General features: G+C 44.4%; 1 protein-coding gene across 1 annotated transcript in view; it reads left to right on the top strand.

Moving 5' to 3' along the window:
• Positions 1–18,845, top strand: part of STAB2 (stabilin 2) — a 124,124-nt gene that overhangs the window by 29,346 nt on the left and 75,933 nt on the right. Inside the window, exons 13-22 of the mRNA XM_005865248.2 lie at positions 1,271–1,414; positions 1,970–2,026; positions 2,432–2,557; positions 6,225–6,278; positions 6,574–6,654; positions 8,596–8,748; positions 11,579–11,641; positions 15,634–15,720; positions 16,770–16,856; positions 17,912–18,023. Of these exons, the coding sequence (XP_005865310.1) occupies positions 1,271–1,414; positions 1,970–2,026; positions 2,432–2,557; positions 6,225–6,278; positions 6,574–6,654; positions 8,596–8,748; positions 11,579–11,641; positions 15,634–15,720; positions 16,770–16,856; positions 17,912–18,023 (964 nt within the window). The remainder of the gene's footprint in view (positions 1–1,270; positions 1,415–1,969; positions 2,027–2,431; positions 2,558–6,224; positions 6,279–6,573; positions 6,655–8,595; positions 8,749–11,578; positions 11,642–15,633; positions 15,721–16,769; positions 16,857–17,911; positions 18,024–18,845) is intronic.

Genomic DNA, 18,845 nt, shown 5'->3' with positions numbered 1-18,845 from the left:
ACCAGAAAGGGTCAGGTAGGAGTGGGGTGGACTGTTATAAACAGGAGGTTATAAAGTGATTGATTTTTCTCTAGTCTGATTTAGTTTTCAAGGCAACCATCATTCAGCTGCCAGCAGGAAGGAAGAAGTTTGCAGTCAGCCTGTTCTCTGGAAGTATCAGGATGATGCCAGATCAGCATTCTGCTTGTAAAAGGAAATGGACTGTGTTTGTTTTAGATTACTGGAGTTTATCCATCCTCTCCAGCATAACATTCCACCTTTCCTAATGCCATTAGACTATTTTGTGTTTTTTTTTAAATAAAACCATCCTACTCCCCTTTCATAAATAGCTCTTTTTGTGACTTTACTGAGCTGAGGTACACGTGATTAATCAACAGAATGTGCATGTGTGCATTATGGACTATACAGTTATGTTTCACCAAATAGTTGATAGCTGTTACTCTATGGAAGGAACTAGGGTCAATCTTCACTTATGCTAGGTAAGATTTACAGCAACCCTGGGAAAGACATTTTTCCAGAGCCAGGATTCAAGTGCTGGTCTGCCTGATTCCAAAACCTGATTCCTTAACCAATATGTTGAACTGTGTGTGTGAGGATAGGTGGGTAGATGGAGGGAAGGAAAGAAGGAAGGAAGGAAGATGATAGATAGATGGATAGAAAGATAGATAGATAGATAGATAGATAGATAGATAGATAGATAGATAGATAGATAGATAGATAGATAGATAGATAGATAGATAGATAGATAGATAGATAGATAGATAGATAGATAGATAGATAGATAGATAGATAGATAGCTTTCTCCCAAAGACATGCATGCCTTCATTCATTTATTCATTCAACAAGTAACTTATAGGAGCTACATGGGAGGAAGAAGGAATTAGCTTCCCTTATTTACTCAACAAATATTTTTATTGTGTGCCTTCTCTGTACAAGACACTAAAATAGATGATGTGTTTATAGTACATTGAATAGTTTTGCCCTTTTGGAGCTTGCACTCTATTGGGGGAGACTTGCAATGTCTGATTCACATGTAGCATGTGATAGCCATCAGTGATTTCACAAGCTATCTCATTTGATCTTCATGAAAAGGCCGTGAAGTCAATCAAGCAGATGCCATCCTCCCTATTTTAGGTGAAGTGGCCTATCCACCATCAGGCAGCCAATAAATGGCAGGACTCAAGGACTCTGGGTTTCTGACTTCTAGTCCAGTGCTCACCCCATCAAGGCCACCACACTAACTTTATTTTGTTTTCCCTTGGTGTCTTAGGACAATCAACTAAAGCTTAAACTCAATGGAGGAAAAAAGAAGGTAAAAATTATAGAGGGGAACATAGTTGCTTCCAATGGGCTCCTGCACATTCTTGACAGAGCCATGGACAAGATGACGCCCACATTTGAGAGCAACACAGAGGTAAGATATTTCAGCTAAAAGTGACGTCAATTCAAATCCATCTTCCTTTGCTCCATGGAGAGTCACATCCAAAAGGAAAATGCATGCCAGCAGTATATACGTGTCCTTCACTTGTACTAGGACCCCAACCATGGGAAAGATGGGATACTTTGTTTTCAACAGAATTCTGGATACCTCTGAAGAGAGAAAGAAAGACCTGCAATAGGTGTAGGAAAGGTCTTGATTTTGCAACCTCTCTTATGGCCACAGCTGACAGTTTAGTCCAGTGACTATTGGAAATGTATCCCTCATGCTTGATGGAGGAAGACAGCCTCCCTTCAATAATATTTATTCCCTCTGACCTATTTGATGATGGCTAAATGCTATTGCAGAATGTGCAGGTCTGAACTACTGTTTCAATAATAACAGGAAATATTTATATAATGTTGACCAGGTCTTTATTTTTATCTACCCACACTTACACATAAACTCTGTCATCAGTCTTTTAATGATAGGGAGCTTATTTCCTAAACCACCTTTTTTTCACTAGTTTTTAAACTAAATGTCTCTTTTTAGAAAACCATAATGACAATGCTACAACCAAGGTACAGCAAGTTCAGATCCTTGTTAGAGGTATGTACTTTTCATGGATTTCTGGAAATGTTTTACACCCAGTCCTTTGTAAAGTTAGCCGATGTGTCAATGATAAATATTTTTTAGGAATTACTCAAATGTTTGTCAGAGATAATTGCAAATATAAAATTCTATTTATTTTTTAATCTTTATTGTTGAGAGTATTACATATGTCCCCTTTTTCCTCCATTGCCCTCTTCTAGCCCACCCTCATCCCCCACCCCAGGCCTTCACCACCCTATGTCTCCATCCATGGGTTATGAATACAAGTTCTTTGGTTGATCTCTTCCCACCCACCCACTCATCCCCACCTTCCCTCTGAGATTGCACTGTCTGTTTCAGGCTTCTATGTCTCTGGATCTATTTTTGTTCATTGGTTTATAAAATTTTATTTCTTAATTACAGAAAACCAATGTGGGATATGCCTTAGATGAGGATGGAGTTGGTGGACCATACACCATTTTTGTTCCAAGTAATGAAGTATTGAGTAACATGAAGGATGGCACTCTCGATTATCTCCTCTCTCCAGAGGTATTGTACCCTACTCACTCTCATGGTATTATGGCAGCACCACTGCCTCAGTCTGTGTCCATACAGGCTTTTTCTAAACTAGGGATGGCAAATAAGTAGCATACATATCATCACCTACCCTCCTACAACCAAGGCAGACATCATTAATCAATCACAGTCCTCTGGAACTAAGCCTGGTGTTGCTGTGGCTTAATTCTTAATTTTCCTCAATGGAGTTCCAAGTAGTCTGATAGACTATCAGACTGGGCATAGGAAATAAGATCTACATATTTGCAACCCTAGATCTAAATGATTGGTTTGATTTTCCTGGCTCATCTAATATTACTCAGTAGCAAAATCAATATTTTAAGTTCTCTACAACTCTAAAACCATCTAGAAAATGAAGTCTAATCCAGGCCACTTTAGACCAGGTCTAGGCTAAATTTAAAAGGCATAAATGTTATTTTTAGATGCTCCAGCCTCTTCTTTTTATTGCTTTAACCTCTCTCCATTATAGCCCTCTCTCTTTTTTTAATGTTTATTATTGATTTCAGAGAGGAGAAGGGAGAGAGAGATAGAAACATCAATGATGAGAATCATCGATCAGCTGTCTCCTGCATGCCCCCTACTGAGGATCAAACCCACAACCCAGGCATGTGCCTTGACCTAACCATGATCTCCTGGTTTATAGGTCGATACTCAACCACTGAGCCACACTGGCCAGGACTATAACCCTCTCTTTATAAACCATAACTTTTAATTCTCTCACATTCTCCTCTAGGAAGGAGATTTATTTACTCCTTCACACTAAGGTGTAAATAACTAAAAGTATTTAAAGTGTTTCCTTCCCCACAGATAACAGCCTCAAGGTGAGGAGAACAATAGCTAGTTATGGAATTTTGTTCATTAGAACATCAACTGGTGCAAGGGCCACAGCTTTCTTCCAGAGTCCTGAAATCATGCCGCTGTCTTGGCAATGGGGCCAGACTGCCTACAACCTCATGCAGTTCAGTGCTGAGTATATAGGATGGGGGGTCCAGATATTTTAGGTTAATGATTCCCAAACTTTAATGTGGTTAGAAATCACCTATGGCGCTTGTTAAGTAGGAGTCTTCCAGAACTTTCCCCAAGAATTCTGATTCAATGGTACTGGAATGAAGCCAGAAATAGACATGTTGGGAAGCACCAACTTTAACTCAGACAGCCCAGGCCACGCTGTTTCTGGAACCCAGAAACGTGTGTGTATGGTTTAGAGGTCCATTTGGATACAGCCCTTTCTAGAATACTTTCCTCAGTCTGTGTCCATACAGGCTTTCTCTAAACAAGGGATGGCAAATAAGGGTATCTTACTTTCAGAAAACTTTGGATGAAAAAGATATGCCTCGAGGAGATAAATCAGAAGGTGATCTCCCTTACATTGCAAACAGGTGTTCAACATATTAAAGGATTTGCTATAGGTTTGCTATATTTCCAGTGTCTTAAAAATAGGATGTTATTTTACACTTATGATTCACACTCAAATTTTCTGAAACTTAGCTATTGCAAAAAAACAAAACAAAACAAAAACTGTTATACCTTTCTTTAGAACTCACACTGATACCTAAAGTTACAGCTAAAAAAGTAATGTTACTCCCCTGGGAGATTATTAAAATCCTGAGATTATTTGGCCTCTCTGAGTGCATGAGCTTCTGATACCGGTTTTAAAATAATAATAAAGGAGTTCTCAGACACCTAATCAGGTACACTTAAAATTAAAACAAAACCTTTTAACTAGAATAGGAAAAATAAAAACAAAAACAACCTTCCTGCTTTTCTGTCAAGCACTTTTGCTCAGAAAGCTCTTCTCTTTCTCCTCCCCCCTTCCAGTGGTGCCCTGGTCAGGTGACGGTTGGAGCATCTTCCCATACAACAAAAGGCTGCAGGTTCAATTCCCAGTTAGGGCACATAACTCGGTTGTGGGTTCCATCCCTGGTCGGGGCACGTATGGAGCGATGTTTCTCTCTCTCTTCCAATCTCTAAAAAAAAAAAAAGCATATCCTTGGATGAGGATTTTAAAAACCTCCTTCCAGTGGTATCTGAAGCTGGCTCACTCAAGCTCTTAAGAGTAGACTATGTATATCTCTTCCCAGCTCCACCCACTGAGATCACATTGGTAGCTTGAAATCAGCCCAAGGTAGTTTACACCATAGAAATTGGCCAACGCTGTAAATCATGGCTTATTTTTCTCCATGGAAACAATTTACTAACACACCACTGCTCCTGGCTCTCAGTCTCTTTTCTCTCAAAGGCATTATTTTTCTTCCTGCAAAGAATATACAACTTCAATGTCTCTTTGTCCTGAGTCATAAACTGCTTTTCCGCTTAAGTTTCTTGGTGGGGAATAGAACAACCATTTCTGCCTCTTTCTCAGTTGCAGCGCCCGTGTGGGTTAAAATGTCCCCACCTCTGGGATGCTGCTTCTGTCTCCATCCATCTTAATAGCATCCTTTAGTTTTATCTTCCGAGAAGAACCGCAGTGAGAGACAGTGAAAGTCCTATCAGCTACCCCAATAAAATGGAAAACACACTGATCTCATCAGAAGAGTGGTTTCCAATTCTCATTTGGGATGCCGTGTTGCCTTTCCAGTGTATCCTTCTATTTCTCCTGAAAATAATGTTCAGTCCCCAAATCATCCCATCCCCACAGAGACCAGAGCTACCGATAAGCCCCAGTTTACAGCTTCATCACTGAACTAGACAGAATAAAACTCTTGTGATCTAGGACTTCACGCTGTTGGAACATGTCCCTAGACTGGTCAGCCTCTTTGGGGGCATTACTATGATCTCACTTGGTGATCATTCACCTAGTGACTATGGCTGTGCCACGAAGCACAAGGGCTGTGAAGCTTATAACCCCTAACTCTGGCTCAGCTGGGAGATCGCGACATTCTGCAACAGACCACCTCCATTGCCACCACCTCCTTCCCCCAAAGAGAGTGGGCCCCAAGACCCTCGCCTCTGTGCTCTCTCCAGGACACCCTTAGGGGCTGCTCATCCTGTTTATAGCCCAAGACCCTCTTTTATCTTCACTGTTGCTTCCGTTTTCTGAAGCATGGGAACTTTTGGGAAGGACTTCACAGGAGAAATGCCCATGTTTCATTGGAGCTCAGAAGGGCAAGTGTCCTGACCAGATAATCCAAAAAAGACTGTTTAGTTCTCAGTAACCATCTCGTATGTGATTATGGCAAGAGTGAAACAGAGTCATAAACTAAGGCTGTCTTAGAAAATCCAGAAGGTAGCCTTGGGTGTTGAGAGAGGTCAGGAGCAGAGTGACTGAGAGCTTGGGCTAATTCTTAGTCTTATATCCTAAGTTGGCTCTGTGACCTTGGACACGTCTTTAAAACTCAGTGTTATCACACACAGAAGGAGTCAATAGTAGTCCCCACCTCACAGGGCCGTTGGGAGGATTGAATGAGATGTGCATATAGTGTTTTCAGAACAGCTTCTGCTAAAGTAGGAATTTGGTGAATGTTAACAATCGGGGGTTGGATTTTCTCACCCTGGACTTCCCACTAAAGACATTATGGGTCACTTATTTTTCTTGACTAAGTGTCCAAAGTCATATGAGGAGGTTCCTACAAGAGGGTGGTTGGGTGGGGAATGTTGTGTTTTCCTCATTGACTAAAGAAGTATTTTAATTCCTTCACAGGGATCTTGGAAGCTTCTGGAACTCGTCAGATACCACATTGTCCCCTTTACCCAGGTGGGCCCCACTTTTCCCGCTCTTTTCCCCTGCTTTCAAGATATCCGACCTTAAATTTGCAATATGGCTGCTAGAAAATATGTGACAATTGTCCTTTTTCTATAGTTCCAAGTGTACCCTTAGCCGTAGATAAGGAGCTTGCTATCAAAGAAATCTTCAAAGCCACAAAAACACATGACTTCTGAGCTCCCATTATTTATTTCATGAACTTGCAGGCTGTTTCCCAGTGCGGACGTTATGAAAGCGGGACTCTGTGTGTTGCTCTCAATGTCTCTGTCTATTGTTCTCATTGCAGCTCGAAGTGGCCACCCTCATTTCAACCCTTCGCATTAGGAGCCTGGCCAACCAGATCATACAGTTTAACACAACCAGCAATGTAGGTGAAAACTCTACCACTGGTGACTTTCATGCATTTTTGCTCTTCTGCTCATTCTTAGGGTTATCCTACCTCTGTACTACGTCACAGGCTTAAAACCTTTACGATTATTTCATTCATGTGTTGCCTTTGTCAGCAGATACCTGCTGCGCAGCTACAGGTGTGAGAGTCTGACCTAGTTGCCAAGGATAAAGCAGTTTGGAAAGAGACAAGCTTCCATCCAAACAAGGAAAAGAAACTTTAAACAACTAATTAGCAATCAGTTAATTATTTTAATTACAATTGCAGTCAGTGCCACCAAGTGGAAGTTATGAGGACTGTGAGAGCATGCAACAGGAGGAGTTTGAGCAAGTCTGGGGGCCAGAGGTCCATAGTGAGGACATGAGGCTTTGGCCAAGATTCAAAATATGAGTAGAGTGGACCTGGGCAGAGATGAGTAGAAGAGAGTTCCAGGCAGAAGAGAGAGCATGTGCAAAGGCCCTGAGGTGGGAAACAACATGATTGATTTAAGAAACTCAAAGAAGACAGCATTATTCAGCTAACTCCCTGGGCTAGTAATATCAGCAAAAGTTTGGTAGAGATTATGTCTCCTATTGATTCATTGCTGATGGTGATGACGATGGTCACTCAACCTTTCAACAGATATCTGTTGAGTGCCTACTATGTTCCAGACACTGTTTTATGTCCTGAAGGTAGACCAATGAGCAGACAAAAGTCCCTGGTTCTGTGGGACCTTAATTCTAGTAAGTAGAAGGATAGACAATAAACAAATAAGTAAAATAAGTCATATATGAGAGAATAGGAAGTGCTAAGGCAAAACCCAGCAAAGCAAGGAAGAGGGACGGAATGCAGGAATGGATCTGACATTTTCGATAAAGTGCCCAAGAAATCCTCATGGAGAAGAAAACATATGAGCAAACATAAGACCTGATGGAAGTAAAGGGAGAAGCAGTGTGACTCTTTGGGAAAGAGCATTGCAGAGAGAGGGAGCAGTAAGTGCAAAGGCACAAAGCAAGGAGCGTGCCCAACCTGCTTGAGGAAGGGCAGGGTCAGTGTGGCTCCATCAGAGAGAGCAGAAGGGAGAGAGGTCGGAGAGGAGATCAGAGCAGAAGGAGGGAGCAGGAGAGGCTGGGTCAGGACATGCAGGGCCTAAGCTCTCAAGGTGAGGACATAGGCTCTTACTCGGAATGAGGATGAGAAGCCACTGGAGGATTCTGAGCAGTGGAATGACATGATCATCAGACATACATTTTGGGAGACTGGTTAGGAGACAACTGCAATAACCCAGAGAAGCATGATGACGACTCAGACCAGGGAGGAAGCAGGGACATGATAAGAAGTGGTTAAATTCTCAGGGCATTTTAAAGGTAGACTTAACAAAAGGTGCTGATGGATTGGCTGGGGAGTAAAGAGAGAAGAAGCCAAGGATGACCCCCGAGGTTTGACTTGAGCAATCACAAAGATAAGTTGCCATGAGCATTGCAGGTGGAGCAGATGTGGGGGAAAGTGGAGATCAGCATTCTTCACTAATTTGTTCATTTTCTGCTCCCTTTCCTACAATATAAGCAGGAACTTGTCTAGATTTGTTCACCTGATATATCACAAGGTCAGTAAATGCATCTGAAAGAACAGATCACCACAGAGAAGCCAATTAATTTGCCCAAGATGTCATAGCAAATATATTGTAGAGCTGGAATAGTTATACCTCTTCCCCAGTTAAGGACCATGTCTGCAAGGACATCCTTGTGGGGCATCAGTCAAGAATTCATTTAACAGATTCATCTCTCCCTGTCAGCCAAGCCCTTCTAATAGCAGTCTTCCACTCACTGAAAAGTCAGGTGACGTTGAAGGTCTCCCATGAGGTCGCCACCATTCAGACCTGCCAGAGGACCACTGGTGTCCCTGCAGGACAGAATGGAAGATATCACTGCTTCTTTCCAGGGGCAGATTCTGGCAAATGATGTGGCAATGGAAGAACTTGAGGTCGCTGCCAAAAATGGCCGAATTTACACACTGACTGGAGTTCTGATTCCTCCCTCCATCGTCCCAATTCTGCCCCACCGATGCGACGAAGCGAAGAGCGAGATGAAACTGGTAAGAAAACTAGGACAGTAAATAAGGGCCCCTAACCTGTCCCACAAAACAGACAACATTCCCAGCTCTCACTGTTCTGAGAAGCTTCATCCCAGAGTGTTTCTGTCTTCATAGAAAGGCAGGCGTGAACTAAGTTTCCTTTGGGGGAATTTCCACAGTGATAGAAGATGCCTATATTAGTTTATTAGTTTTCTAGAGCTGCCATAACAAATTACCACAAACTAGGTGGCTTAAAGCAACAGAGATGTGTTCTCTCACAGCTCTGGAGGCCAGAAGTCTGACATCAAAGTATTAGCAGGGCCTCTGAAGGTTTGGGGTTGTGGGGGTGGGGAGGGGGTCTTCCTTGCCTCTTCCAGCTTCCAGTGCCTCCTGGGGACCCTCGGCATTCCTTGCTTGTAACTGCGTCATTTCAATATCTGCCTGTGTCTTTGCCTGGCCTTCTTCCCTGTTTGTGTCACTGTGTCCCCTTCTCTTCTTGTAAGGACACAAGTCATTAGATCTAGAGCCCACCCTAATCCATATGGCCTCATCCTAACTAGTTACATTTGTGAAGACTCAGTTTCCAAATAAGATCACATTCAGAGATTTAGGGAATCATCAATTTTGGGGGGGAAGACTACTCAACCCACCACACTTCAAGGCACTTTAAAAGGGATTTAAAATAGAATCTCTTCTCAGGTGTATTCTCTGGCCTAGCCAATCAACCATCTTTCTGTACTTCTTTTCAAATACCAAACTTCCTGTTTGCCTATGAGTTTATGTACCTTCTAATGACCTTTCCTGTTTCCATAGCAACTTTCTTTGGCTCAGCTGTTTTAATCAGAGCTCCCCAAATGTTAACATTGCTGTTACATGTGATCTTTCAGTTCCCAAGGAAACCACAACCCGAAAGTCACAGCAATAATAGGTCTGGGTATTTCTTTTCAGGACACTTCAATAATGCTTCAATGATTGTCCTCAATATCCTTGGAACATGGCCATTGAACAAGGAATAATGACCTGTTTTTATTGGTTTTATTGTATTGTTCCCTCTTCTTGTCATGAAGGCTGGAAGTACTTAGTTGAGTGCCTGGCACAGACTTGTGGCTGATTCCTTTGATTCCAGATTTCTTAATTAATATAATGACTCTACTATGTTTTAGCTACTGTGATGGTACTGGTTCCCCATGCCAGTCACATGCCATCTGTGGGATTTGGTTCAACTTTGAACACCACTTCTTAAGAGAGGCAGAAACTTGGTCACTTTCCCAGCCAGTCCCTGGCAGCAATTTAGGTGTTTGGTTCAATCCTTGAAATAAATATTGGCAGGTGTGTCACCTGGCTTAGGCCAGGATGAAGAGCAGAAAAGGACAGATTGAAATAGTCTCATCTCCTGGCCCAAAGGTAAAAATATTAGGGAAATTGGGCCTCTGCAAAAAAGAGTGAATCGGAATCGATAATTAGACTCCTTCGGAGCTCCTCTACCCCAAGCAGCTGCCGTTCAAGTTCAGGGAAGGAATTCTGTGGAGGAAACAAGGGCAACCATAAGGTCAAGGTTGCCTAATTCCAGGTTGTTCAAAAGTTTGTTCTTCATGTCCCCAAAGAACAGAATCAACATGTGGGTTTGAACCACAGCCTGAAGCATTGTGGTGGGGAAAAGAGCTTCCCATTAGCCACCTTAGAATGGAGTCTTCTATTTTCTCTGGGTGTAAAGTCAAATCTATCTGCTCCGTGTGAGTTAGGGTGGTTTTGATTGTCTATTAAAAGCACAAATGCATTCTCTGGAAAGTATGTATTGCTAGCAGGGAATAGAAGCTGCTGGCGCCTTCTAGAAGTCTCAGTTTTCACCAGGATGAACCCATAGCTGCCTTTGGCCATGTGCGTTTGGATTTGGGGACATGTATTTTGGATTTTAAAGGTTTAATAAATAGCACTGTGTACTTGATAGGGTCTAGGGTCCCTGCACGAAACAGAATGTATCCCAAAGGTTCAAATGGAGAGAGTTTAATGAAGAAGCTACTACAGAGAGATGGGCAGGGCTAGGGAAATAAACAATTTATGCTGGGGCATCCAGGGACGGGCAATGGCAGGAAATCATTCCCACTCCAAGGCCAAGGAGTCACAGTGGGGGTCAAGAAGGGGAGTAGGGTTACCTGAACCCAGTGAGAGTGGGAAGAGCAGAGGAAGTGACGCCATCAGGAGCTGTAGAAATGGTGCCTAAGCACAGAGAGCAGGGAAGAATTACCTTGACCTCGCTCTCCTCCAACCCATCAGTCTCCTGCTGGCGCCTCCCATTGGCCAATACCAATCAGAAGCAGCCAAGGAAGCCCAAGAGACCATCCTCCAGGTTCTACCTGCTGGAGCACAGAGCCCAGTAGAGAACTTCGGAGAATGTCTGGAAAGATTTGGAGGCACACACCTCTTTCCTTGCTCCTGAATCACTGAAGTGAAGAGCCCAGGAGAATGAAAGGCAGAGTTTCACTGTTCATCCTCATTACTGCTAAACTCATTGGAGAACAAGGACTTCATCTTAATCCTTCATCTTTGGCATAGATGGCCAACTACAGTGCCCACTTTGGGTCAGGCGCTTCTCTACACATAGAGAGTTGATCTGTCTGACCCTAAAAGAGGGAGAGGAAGGGACTGTGCAGGCTCAGTTTCTTCTCCCCAAATCCTCCTGCACCATCTTTACTCCTTTTCTCTGGGGCAAAGTCAGAAGGGGGTGGGGAGAGGCCAGAAGGGTTATTCTAGTAGAACCCCTTTCTCAGGGAGGAAGCATGAGACCAGACAGGGCAGTCCCCTGCTCCCTCCCGCAGGGGCACCTGTGCTGATCCGCTGACTTTCCTTCCAGGGCACATGTATGAGCTGTTCCCTCATCTATTGGAGCAAATGTCCTGCCAACTCCGAGCCCACGGTGAGTGTGACAGCTTCATGGAAACGCACATCACCCAGGCAACCCCACTGATGTGGTTTCTCATCCTTTCCACCTTCCTCTGAAAAGATGCTAACTCCAACTGGGGTGATATAAGATTAGCTCTTAGCCTGCTGCCTGTGTTTCAATCCTTGCTCATTAACCCAAAGTAAGTTGCTTAAGCTTTTTAACTCTCATTTTCTTCATGTGTAAATAATAATAATAATTAATAATAATAATAATAATAATAAACACCATTGGATTAGCATGGATTAAAAGCCCAAGCACAATGCCTAAATCAAGTAGCCATTCAGTAAAGGTTCATTCCTTCTCTACTTTTCCCTCTTAAACAAAATGCAACGTTTGTGTTGGGAAAGCAAAACCTTACCTCCACCCTCTAAGAGTCTCCAGCTGGGCCTCAGAATTAAGCTGACATAAAACAGATTAACAGGAGAAAAGCACACAGATTTCTACGCTTATATGGGAGCCTCCATAGAAGAATGAAGACCCAGACAAGTGGCAAAACCCAAATGCTTATATAGTAGGTTGAACGAAGAATGGCAATTTGGGGAAAGCAACTAAAATATATGGGGAGGATAAAAGAAGAACAGTTGTTGTTTTTAACCCTCACCCAAGGATATTTTTTCCATTGATTTTTTTTTTAGAGAGAGAGAATGGAAGGGTGAGGAGGAAGAGGAGGGGAGAGAGAGAGAGAGAGAGAGAGAGCAAGAGTGGGAGAGAGAGAAACATCGATGTGAGAGAGTCACATCAATTGGTTGCCTCCCCCAACTGGGACGGGAATCAAACCTGCAACCGAGGTATGTGCCCTTGACTGGGAATCAAACCCAAGACCCTTCGATCCACAGCCGACACTTTAACCACTGAGCAAAACCAGTCAGGACGAAGAGCAGTTCTTTTTATAAGGTCTGTATGTACAGATTTTTCTTGGCTTCAACTCCCTGTCGATGGTGACAAGATATTTTTTTTCTCTGGTACAGGGAGAGCATCTTTCACATAATTTTATCTTCTGACAAAACTTGAGATCACCATTATTGTCTCATTTCACAGATTAGGCAACAGAGGCCCACAGTTTCCAGAAAGAAAAGAGATATTTGCTGTCTTTCAGGTACCTTTAGCTCAGAAAAATCTTTATCCCAAAGTGCCATACTTTGGGATGGCATGTTCTGCCACTCTTTATTCATATTTGCTCTTCCCAAGCATCATTCTGGAGAAAAATATCAAGAAAATGACTCTAGAACCATCAAAACCTTTTTCAAGTTTGATTGAATTCTATACACGTCTACTGAGGTTTATAGTGCTGATTTTGGGGGCAGAATCATGAAAAAGATAGTTTGTTTAATTTTGGTTTTGTCTTGAGAGCTCTGATCTAAAAGGAAAACAGACTGCTATACAATTCACAATCCATATGCCATGTATTCTATTGGTGGCAAAAGCCAAATGTTCTAAGATCAAGTTGATGAGGGAAATTTCTGCCTCTAAGAAAGAACTTTCCTGCCCAGCCCGTGTGGCTCAGTGGTTGAGTGTCAACCTGTACACAGGAGGTCACAGTTGGATTCCTGGTCAGGGCACATGCCCAAGTTGTGGGCTCGATCCCCAGTGTGGGGTGTGCAGGAGGCAGCCAATCAATGATTCTGTCTCATCATTGATGTTTCTATCTCTCCCTTCATCTCTGAAGTCACTAAAAAAAAATTTTTTTTAAAGAACTTCCCAACCAGAAGTTTCATTCGACACGAGAATAAATCACTAAGGAAGGTGATGAGCTCTCAGTGCAATCTTATTGTGAAGCATCCCATACAGCAAAACATTAAAACTAAATAGGCACAGGTGTTTGGATATTTATTTTGCTTAATGAAGCCATCAGCCCTGCGTCCTTCAGCATGCTGTCAACCAGGGAATATGAAGAGAGGCGGGGAGAGGAAACCGTGTTGGCCAGTATCACAGCAACTACTGGTGCCAGCCATTGTTCTCAAAGCTTTCTTCAGCAAACCTAGGAGGTAGGCATATTATTATCATAACCATCATGTCACCAGGAAGCTAAGGCAACAAGATAGCAAACACCTCGCACAAGGTCACTCGGCTGATACGTGGCAGCACCATGAACCCACATTGCCACAGCCCAAAGGAGGAGGAGGAAGAGAAGAAAGAGAGATAAGACACTTAGGTTGGAGCCAAAAGAGTCTCCAAACTGCCCCTCCCAGGCTCCCATGATCTGCACCTGGTTAATTATCCTGAGATCCAATCAGAGGACTGAATATTCCTTCCTCAGTAAATGTATCTCAGAATTTGGGATTTTACAGTCTGTGGTGTTCTCAATGCTTTCTTCTTGAGCAAGAGCCTACGAGGAAGGAGCAAGCTCACCATCAGCATTTATCGAACATAAAATCTGAGCCAGGGACTAATGTGTCTGACAAAACTTGAGATCACCATTATTGTCCCATGTCAAGGATCAGGCAGCTGAGGCCCACAGAGACTACATGACTTGCCTGTGATATCCTAAAGTTAGCACGTGGAAAGGCAGGTCCCATTCTCTGGACCTGCCACTTCGTAGCGGTGTTCCTTAGGAAAATGACAGCCTATCTGGGCTTCAGCTTCCTCATCTAATGAAAAGGGATGAAAATATCCACGTGGGGTTGAGGATTGATGACCTCGTGTATGTACTGTGTCCGGCCCTAGTACGTTCTCAATAAATTATAGTTCTAGATAATCATGCATGGGCATGGGGTTAGAGAATGAAAGGTGCATTTAAATCTGCCCCCACCTCCAAGAGAAAAACCAGACTATCACTATTGGGCAGGAGGGGTTTTTCTAAAATTAGAGATAGATTCTTTTTTTTTAATATATCTTTATTGATTTCAGAGAGAAAGAGAGATAGAAACATGATGAGAGAGAATCATCGATCGGCTGCCTCCCGCACGTCCCCCAATGGGGATCGAGCCTGCAACCCAGGCATGTGCCCTTGACCGGACTCGAACCCGGGACCCTTCAGTCCGCAGGCCGACGCTCCATCCACTGAGCCAAACCAGCCAGGGCTTTTTTTGTTTTAATATATTTTATTGATTTTTTTACAGAGAGCAAGGGAGAGGGATAGAGAGTCAGAAACATCGATGAGAGAGAAACATCAATCAGCTGCCTCCTGCACACTCCCTACTGGGGATGTGCCTGCAACCAAGGTACATGCCCTTGACCGGAATCGAACCTGGGACCCTTGAGTCCACAGGCCGACGCTCTATCCACTGAGCCAAACCAGTTAGGGCTAGAGATAGTCTTTACTGACTCCAAAATTTCTATGTAAGAGGAGCTTAGGGGTGGCAGTTGGTTGGAAGGGGAGGCTAAGTAGTATCCAGGATGGGCAGGAAAGTGTTCCCTGATTGATTATCGATGTCTGCCATGGCACTATAAGGGGCATAAAGATACATGGCCTGCATTGTGCTAACCCTGGCCTGTATTAGGAGACAGAGTATCTAAAGAGGGTGACCACCCACTAGGCATGGCTCAGTGGTTGAGCATCAACCTATGAACCAGGAGGCCACGTGTTTTTTTTGTTTTTGTTTTTTTGGGTTTTTTTAATTGTTTTATTGCTTAAAGTATTACAAAGAGTATTACATATGTCTCCTTTTTTTTTCCCCGCCCTTGACAATCTCCTCAGGAGGCCACGTTTTGATTCCCCGGTCAGGACTTAGGCGCCATCCCCAGTGGGGAGCATGCAGAAGACAGCCGATCAATTCTTTCAAATCATTGATGTTTCTATCTCTCTCTCCCTCTCCCTTCCTCTCTGAATTCAATTAAAATATATTTTTTAAAAAGAGGGTGACCACACCCTGACGGGGATCCACCTGTGCCCAGTGTGGTCTAGAGCATCCCTGACATCGATGGTAAAATGGTAGTAGACTGTCTAGTGTATGTAGAAGCTGGGGAAAGCCCAGAAGACCTCGAAATGCACATAGCAATGCTTTTTCTCATTGGCTTTCTTCCAGGAACTCTTCACACACAAATGTGTCTACACCGGCAGAACCAGGAACTTGAAGAGTGGCTGTGCCAGATACTGTAATGCCACTGTGAAGGTGAGGAGGGTGTGTGGCCAGGGCCTTCATCCAGGCCACCAGGGCTCACATGGAAACCAGCAGGGCTGGGCAGCACCAAGGCCACACTCTTGAGCCCCAGGTTCCGTGAGTCACAGGTTGCCGTGTAGCCTTGACCATGTCTCCCTGCAAGGGAATCGAAGGGTGGATTCTCCACATGGCAGCCAGGTCACCCCCTTCCCTGCATCCACCCCTCCCATGGTGGCCTCTGGCTCTCAATATAGAGCTCACACTCTCAGTACCCCCACACAGGCCACGCTCTGCCTCTGACCTGCCTCATGCCTCCCTCAAAGTGTGGGCACTGGCCATTCCCAGCCTCAAAATGCTCTTCCAGGTTTTCTTGGAGCTGAGTTATCTTTCCTGTCTCCCTTTAACTGTCACCTCCTCCATCAACACCCAATCCACAGTGACCTCCCCAATCTCCATCACCTCTACCTCCACCTGCCGCCACTTTAGTATGGTCCTCTGTTTTCCCAGCACTGACCATGCTCTGAAATTCCCTTGTTTTTCTCCTCCTTGTCCTCCTCTTCCTTCTCCTCCTCCTCCTCATCCTCCTCCTCTTCCTTATCCTCCTCCTTGTCCTCCTCCTCCTTCTTCTCCTCCTCCTCCTTGTCTTCCTCCTCCTCCTCCTTGTCCTCCTTCTTCTTCTCCTCCTACTACTCCTCTTCCTCCTCCTTCTCCTCCTCCTCCTCTTCCTTCTTCTCCTCCTCCTCCCCTTCCCCCTCCTCTTCTTTCTCCTCTTATATGTATTGTCTCTTCCTGGTTAGATAGAACATAGACCATGAGCACAGCCTTCATCTGCCTTGTCCCTGGTACGGTGCCAGGCTGCCCCCATGGTCAGCCCTCAGTAGATTTTTGGTGAGCAGATGGCTGAGCACTAGCCATGACATCATCTGCAAAAGAAAAGTGAGCTCATAATGGGGGAGGGGGCTAATGCTGTTTAAAATAATAATAGAAATTAAAATAGAACTCCTTTGAGGAACTGGCACTCTGCTTGGGTTTTAAAGGGCAACACACATTTTGTCTCTCAGATACCAAAGTGCTGCAAAGGCTTCTACGGGCCCAACTGCAACCAGTGTCCAGGAGGCTTCTCGAACCCATGCTCGGGAAATGGACAGGTGATCAGGACAGTCCCCAGTGCATGCTTTCCATGAATGCAGAGGGTGACCTTTCTGAAGTCGAAAAATTATCTTTAAAACCACTGAACCCAGAAATGATGCAATGCCAGCCACTGTTCCCAGGAAGTAAAAATAAGACAGCTCAGTTACTAAAAGAACAGGTGTCGGCATTGTGAGGACTCTTGCCCCAGAAGGGGATGGTGGGTACAGTGATGTCGCCTCGATCTCTGCTTTTTTGCTGCATGACCTTGGGCAACTCAACAAGGCTCTCTGGACCCCACTTTCCTCCCATAGGAGGCAGTAGGGTTGGCTGAATCTTTAAAATTCCTTCCAGGACTAAGATTTTATGAGACTTTAAAAAAATAGCACTACCCAGTGATTGCTTTTTTTTAACCTACCCCCAAACCTAAGGAAACATAAAGGCCAAAACTTAACTCTAGCTTGGCGGCCAGAGCTAAACAAACAAAGGTTAAAAAAAAAAAAAGTACCTGTGGTTTATATGGAAAAAGCATAGATCTGTGCATTTAAGAAATCCACATTTACAATATGCTCTTTCAAGGGGAAGGAAAACTCTGCAACCAGGTGTGTGGACACACACAGGTGAAGAAAGGAGGGCGGCATGGCACTAATTAATTTCCATAGCGGGTAGTCGGGGAGGCACTGAGCCCAACTCTGATGAGCGTTGATTGCTGAAAATCTAGCCTCCAGCTTGCCGGGGAGGTGGGAGGCAAACATGTTAACACTGAACGGAGAAGCACTGCAGTGAGAAGCCACAGGGATGGGCAGGCGAGAACCTGGAGAGAAAGACCAGCCTTCATTCTGGAGGTCGATGCCTCGCCTCGCCAGCCCATAAGCACTGTCTGGAGGTTCCCAGTTCACCTCTGTGACTGTCCCTCCCTTGAAAGACTTCCCTTAAAGTTCTAAATCCAGGCTTGGGACCCCAAGCTTATCCTGCCTGGTACCAAGAAGTCAGGTCATGCAGCGAAGCGGTCAGGGACCCCTCTGGGGACAGGCGAGTGTCGTCCTGACGGTGCCGGGCCTGCCTCTGCCCCCAGTGCATAGACGGCCTCAGCGGCAACGGAACGTGCATTTGCCAGGATGGCTTCCACGGCTCCCAGTGCCAGTTCTGCTCGGATCCCAACAAGTACGGACCTCGGTGTGACCAACGTAAGTGGCACCTCCAGGGCTTCCCTCTGCTCCTCAGCCAGGCTCCCTGCTGCCCTGCAAGCCGGTGGTGTGGGCGGGCCTGGTGTCCTGGGTCCCTTTGCTTGGTGAATGCCCTCATCACAGGGCATTTCTTAACAGCTGACACTGTAGCCCGTGACAGATGGCTGGGCCCCACTCACCAAGTTACTGAGAAGGTGGGCCTGGGGTGGTATTTGACAATTTGTATTTGCAAAAAAAATTCCCTGGGAAGGTTGACAACTGCTAGTCCAAGGACCACACTTTCAAAACCAGTCTCTAGGTTTCTCCACATACCTGAACGTGATGGATGGTGGGTTCCATATCAAGAAACAGACTCACTACCTGTCTTTCAAGTGGTCCGCTTCCATCAGCTCCTCCCTTTGCCAAATGTGCGACCTCGGGCAACTTACTACTCCTCTCAAGGACTCGGTATCCTTGTCTGTAAAATGGGGCTAATGCTACTGACTACCTTGGACAGTTGGTACAAGTTGTGAATGGAAAACACTTGTCCTAGAACAATGCCTCGCACAGGGTATGCACTACAAACGTGCCAGCTATTATTATTCTCTGTTATTGTTGCTACTGTTGCTATTCTCAGTTCAGTGGCATAAATGTCAAGAAGCTTAGAGAAAAATGGAGAAAGTTCCACAACAATAAGCAATGAAAAAATGCAGTTATACAATCTTAGAAAATGCATTGTGTTCTTTAAAATGACATGATGTGTATATTTAGGTATGCAAATATATTTAGGTACATCCTTCTAAACTAAGATTAGAATGTAACAGAAGGGAATGTAACAAAAGG

The sequence above is a fragment of the Myotis brandtii genome, unplaced genomic scaffold, assembly GCF_000412655.1.
Source record: "Myotis brandtii unplaced genomic scaffold, ASM41265v1 scaffold1993, whole genome shotgun sequence".
NCBI classification, from domain to species: domain Eukaryota; kingdom Metazoa; phylum Chordata; class Mammalia; order Chiroptera; family Vespertilionidae; genus Myotis; species Myotis brandtii.
Note: the sequence above shows the minus strand (reverse complement) of the source record. Positions and strands in the feature narration are given on the sequence as shown.